The 5,884-nt window shown below is 59.7% G+C and overlaps 1 protein-coding gene across 1 annotated transcript; it reads left to right on the top strand.

The window, feature by feature from the left end:
* The first annotated feature begins 776 nt into the window (after positions 1-776).
* On the top strand, positions 777-5,335 carry LOC106737766 (serine protease 27). The gene is made up of 5 exons (XM_019495455.2): positions 777-2,545; positions 2,810-2,972; positions 3,130-3,401; positions 4,220-4,389; positions 4,697-5,335. The coding sequence occupies exons 1-5, from the start codon at positions 2,452-2,454 to the stop codon at positions 4,889-4,891; spliced, it is 894 nt and encodes a 297-aa protein (XP_019351000.1). The 5' UTR covers positions 777-2,451; the 3' UTR covers positions 4,892-5,335.
* Positions 5,336-5,884: the final 549 nt, after the last annotated feature.

The following is a 5,884-nucleotide window of genomic DNA, read 5'->3' on the forward strand; positions in this document are numbered from 1 at the left end:
TGAGAATGGAATGCCCATATTCCCCCCCCCACCCGCCCCCACTGCATATTGAATTACCGTATTTTCCCAGCCTGCTGACTCCCCCGTGAGCACTGAATTAATGTTTCCGGGCTTGCTGACTCCCCTCCGTGAAGACAGAATTACCATATTCTCCCGGCTTACTGACCCGCCGCCTGCCATGAGTATTGAAATACTGTGTTTTCCCAGCCTGCTGACTCCTCCCATCAGTACTGAATTACCATATTTTCCCAGCCTGCTGACTCCCCCGTGAGCAGTGAATTCCTGTATTTTCCCTGCTTCCCAGGAGCTCTGAATTACTATATTTTCCCAGCTTGCTGACCACTCCTATGAAGACAGAATTACCGTATTGTCCCTGGCCATTGACTCCACCATGAGTCTGGAATTACCGTATTTTCCCACCCAGGAGTCTGAACTTGCTGTATCTTCCCAACCCGCGGACTCCCCCGTGATGATGGAATTACCGTATTTTCCCAGCCCATTGACTTTCCCATGCGTCACCCAGCCCTGGCACGAACCTGTCCCCCTACTGATGACCCGTCCTAACCTGGCCCCAGGTTGCCCAATGAGGTAATGATCCATGAGTCACGTCCCGCCCTGTTTCCTGGAATGTCGCCATTGCTGTCGCAATTTCCCAATCAATACCACTCCCTCTTGGCATGGTGGGGCAGAGGGGGGGGGTTGTGGGGGAACTGGGGCTGGTTGGGGGAGATGGGAGACCGCCCAAGGGGGCATTTGTTGGGGGAGGGGAGGGAGGAGAGGGCAAAAAAGCCTCCCATCTGCACCCCAGAGCATTTAGCCAAGAGGGAAACTGAGGCTAGGAAGGAAACCAGTAGCCATGGGGCAACCCCATGGGGCAATCTCTGCCCGACCGGCCAATCCGCATTCTCCCCCACATCCCAGCTGCTCTGGGAGGGGTATTTAAGTGCCCGGCACCCCAGGAGGACGTGCTGCCACTGGTGCCATGGAGACAGGGAGAAGACCAGGCCGGGCTGTGGGGGGGGTCCTCGTGGGCCTGATCCTGGCTGGGCTGCTGGGTCCTGGGGGCTGCCTGCGGCGCTCAGGTGAGACCGGTGGGGGGTGGAGGAGACCCCCAGGGGCTCATGGGAAGGGTGGCGAGAGCTCAAGGGGGTTCTTCAGCTGTCCTCAGTCTTCCTGTCACCGGGAAGGGGGCAGGGGGTCCGGTTGTGTGTGTGTGTGTGTGTTTTGTGTATATGTGTGTGTGTTGTGTATATCTATAGAGGGGTGTGTGTGTGTGTGTGTTTTGTGTATATGTGTGTGTGTTGTGTATGTCTACAGAGGGGTGTGTGTGTGTGTGTGTGCATCATTTGTCCCTGTCCTGTATCCAGGTCCCTGCCTGTGCATCTCTCCTCTCCTTGTCCATCTGTCTGCTGGTGTGGCGGGGCCCTCCACCCCTCGCAGCTGCTCTGTCTTTGCACACGCACTGCGCACACATGGACATACACACATGGACACGGGCATGCACGCTCTCCTGTTGGTCTGTCTCTCCCAGTGTGAATGCCTCCGATCCTGCACGTTTTCTGTGCCATGGGTCAAGCCTTCCCACCCCTCGGAGGCAGGTGTGTGCGTGTCTATAGACACATAGACGGATGGGAGGGGTATGTGGGGGGCGGGGTTTGTGTGTATGTATGTGTATTGTGTATATGTGTGTGTGTGTATGATACAGACACACATACATCGACACGTACACAATACACACACATCTACATATACAACACGCACATACACAACACACCCACACACATATACAACACACACATATATACACAATACACATATGCACAACACGTGCACACACACATATGCAACACACACACACAAAATGTACACATAACAGACGCACACCCCCTCTGTCCATCCATATGTGAATGCCTCCATCCCTGCACATCTGCTGTGTTGTGGATCCAGCCTTCCCCAAGCCTGTGTGTGTGTGTGTGTGTGTGTGTGTGTGTGTGTGTTTGTGTGTGTGTGTGCAGGCCCCGGACGCCTGGGTTCTCCATGTGTAATGTCCTCTGGATGCTCAGATTCTGCATGCGGGTGTCCAGGACACCTGGGTTGTGTGTGTGTACACACGTACACATAGAGAGAATCTCCATGGATTTCATCCCCCCCCCCAGCCGCAAGCGCTCCCTCCCTCCATCTGCACCAAATCCCCCTGGGTCAGGTTGTCCGTCTACCCATGCCCCCCCCCCCCCCCCACTACCCACTGTGCCTAGCAGACTGAGGCACCTCCCTCTCCACTCCAGCCCCCCCCCCCCACGCACTCCCCTCCACCCCCCATGGGGCCACATCCCCTCCGAACCTCCCTCCCCACCAGCCAAGCCCAAGGGCCTAGGAGAATGAAAGACGCTCTGCTTGCCCAGGGGGTTTAGACACTTCCCCCTTGCCTATTGGGCACCCGGGCCTGTATAGATGGGATCTGGGAGGGAATCCAGAGCCATGTGTCTGCTCCCCCTTGATGCTATCTCTGTCTCTGCAGGGCCCCGACAGAGCACAGTGGTGGAGGGTGAGTACCCAGACACCTGGGTTCCTTGCGCGGTGGGTGTAAGGGACGCTGGGAGCCTGCACACCTGGGTTGTGTGGGGGTGGGGTGGGTGTAGGGGAGGCCGGGAGCCCCAACGCCTGGGTTGTGTGGGGGTGGGGTGGGTGTAGGGGAGGCCGGGAGCCCCAACGCCTGGGTTGTGTGGGGGTGGGGTGGGTGTAGGGGAGGCCTGACGCCTGGGCTGTCTGGGTGGGGCTGGACTCACCCCACTCTTCTCCCCTCTCCCAGAGTGCGGGCGCCGGGGCCCCTCGACCCGCATCGTGGGGGGCACGGACGCGCGGGCAGGCGAGTTCCCCTGGCAGGTCAGCGTCCGCCTCAATGGCACCCACTTCTGCGGGGGGTCCCTGATCAGCCACCAATGGGTGCTCACAGCTGCCCACTGCTTCCAGAAGTGAGTGCCCAGACACCTGGCGTGGGGGTGTGGGTGGGGGGTGGGGGCCGGGAACCTGGGAGCCCGGATGCCTGGGGTCTCCAGAGTGGGTGGGGGGTGGGAGCAGGGGGCTGGGAGCCCGGACGCCTGGGTTCTCACCGTCTGCCCTCCCCCCCAGGTCCCGTGACCCCGCGCAGTTCTCGGTGCTGCTGGGCGCGGTGCGGCTGCAGGACCCCGGCCCCCAGGCCGCGGTGGTGGCAGCGGGCGCGGTGGTGGTGAACCCACGCTACGCGGGCGAAGCCTCCAGCGGGGACCTGGCCCTGCTGCGCCTGGTCCGGCCCGTGACCTTCGGCCCCCGTGTCAGCCCCATCTGCCTCCCGGACGCTGGGGTCCGCTTCCCCGCCAGCACCCGCTGCTGGGTCACCGGCTGGGGCAACATCCAGGATGGAGGTGAGGAGCTGAGGGCCTATAGAGACCAGTCCAGATTGGCCCTCTGAACCCCTTTCCTCCTCACCCCCCCCCATTCTGGGTCTAGATGGACCGGTCCATTTCCTTCCCCCAGTCCCTTGGGTGTATGGGCCAGTCCAAGCCCCACAGGTGCCCCCAGACCTTGTATATGGACTGGTCCATATCCTCCTGCCTACCCCTCCCCCAGGTCAGACTAGATGGACCAGTCCATTTCCTCCCCACTCCCTGGTGCTGTGGTATTTGGCTCAGTCCGTGCCGCACAGCTCCCCACAGGATCTGTACGTGGAACAGCCCACGTCTCTCGCCAAGGGTATGGACCAGTCCATATCACCCTATCCCCTACCATGGTTGGTTTAGATGGACTGGTCCATTCCTCTCCCCCCACCATGGTGCATGGGATACAATCCTCAGCCCAGGTCCTACAGCTCCTCGCCCCCCAGAACTTTTATATGGACTGGTCCATACCATCCTATCTGTCCCCTCCCCCACAGCTCAGCCTAGATGGACTAGCCCAATTTACCCCCATGCCCACTCCCTGTGGTATATAGTTCAGTCCAGACCCCCCCAGACCCTGGATATGGACCAGTCCATAGCGCTCCCTAAGGTATATGGACCAGTCTGAATTAGTTCATTTCAGTCCATATGGGCTGGTCCATATTTCTCCCCCTGGGTCCCTGGGGTCTATGGCTCAGTCCAGGCCCCCCAGCTCCCTCCCAGCCCCTCTGTATGGACTAGTCCATATTACTCCAGTCCAGTCTATATGGACCAGTCCATATTTCTCCCCCCCCCCCCCCCCGCAGTGGACCTGAAGCCCCCTGAGACGCTGCAGAAGCTGGAGGTGCCGGTCATCGGGCGCGATGCCTGCAACACCCTCTACCAGCAGGGGGCACCACCGCTGCCCGGCACCCGCGACATCCAGGAGGACATGATGTGCGCCGGGTACCCCCAGGGGGGGCGGGACGCCTGCCAGGTGAGCGCGCGCCCCAGAGACAGCCGTTACGGGGCGCAGGGGGTGGGGGTGTTCTCCATGGCCGGGGGGCCCAGACCCAGCCGCATCTGAGGGCTGGTCCGTGCAGCCGTTCCCACCCCAGAGTCAGCTGCATCTCACTATTATATGCAGCTGTTTCCACCCACGCACCCCAGACCCAGCTGCATTTCAGGTCTCTTATATGCCATTGTACCCCCCCACCCCAGAGCCAGCTGCATCTCAGCTGTTCTGTGCAGTCGTTCCCACCGCAGAGCCAGCAGCCGCTAACTGCCGCTCTCTCCCTGCACAGGGTGATTCGGGCGGGCCCCTCGTCTGCCTCCTGGGGGCCGCGTGGCTGCAGGCCGGCGTGGTGAGCTGGGGTGACGGCTGCGCCCGCCACAACCGCCCGGGGGTCTACATCGCCTTGGCAACCTACCGGGACTGGATCCAGCAGCACGTGCCCGGCATCGGCTTCGTGGGGGGCGGACGCCGGGGATCTTCCTGAGGGGGGTCCCGGACACCCGGGGTCTTTTTTATTTATTGGGGGCAACCTTGGGTTCATTTTTATTGGGGGGGTCTTGGACCCTTGGGTTTTTTTATGGGGGGTGGACACCTGGGTTCTCCCCCCGAACACGTCCTGCCTCGAGCGTGCCCAGCCATGCCTGTCTACGCACACTCGCGTGACTCGCAATTCCCTCGGGCTCTTCTCGCACGCTGAGCTGGTGGGTGGGGCAGGTCCCCCACACCGTTCCTTACCGTATTTATGCGTGTATCACGCCCAACCTCCCCCCCATTCCGTGCTGGTTACTGTATTTGTGGGGGTATCATGCCCAACCCCCCCACTCCATTCAGGGCTGGTTACCGTATTTATGGGGGTATCATGTGCCTACCTCTGTGTCCCCCAATTTGTCTGGGGATGGTGGAATAAAGAGGGCTCTGTTCAATGACACTGATGTGCCTCAGTTTCCTCACTGAAAGGGGGGGTCAATGGGTACAATGTGCCCAGAAACAGGCCCCTCTGCCATGTTTCTGAGTATATAATGCACCTACAACTATGACACAGTTCACTGGGGATGGGGCAACGCAAGGTCTCCATTCAGTCCCACCGGCGTGCCTCAGTTTCCCCACGTAATGGGCAGCCGAAGAGCTGGGGGCTATGAGAAACAAGCCAATTAGCATATATTAGTGTCTATAACGTGCCTACAAATATGACATTGGGGAGGGGGAGATGAAGATGTCTTCTTTCAACCCCACTGGCATGCCTCAGTTTCCCCACTGAATGAGGGGGGCTGAAAAGTGGGGCAGGGGGGCCAGTACAGGCCAAGAAACAAGCCAATTACCATATTTTTTAGTATATAACGTGCATACAAATATGACGTGTCTTAGCTGGGGGACAGGGAATGAAGAGGTCTTCTTTCAACCCTGCTGGTGTGCCTCAGTTTCCCCACTGAATGGGGGGGGGCGCTGAATTGTTGGGGGCTACGACAACCCAATAAAT

This window comes from Alligator mississippiensis, chromosome 7 (assembly GCF_030867095.1).
Source record: "Alligator mississippiensis isolate rAllMis1 chromosome 7, rAllMis1, whole genome shotgun sequence".
NCBI classification, from domain to species: domain Eukaryota; kingdom Metazoa; phylum Chordata; order Crocodylia; family Alligatoridae; genus Alligator; species Alligator mississippiensis.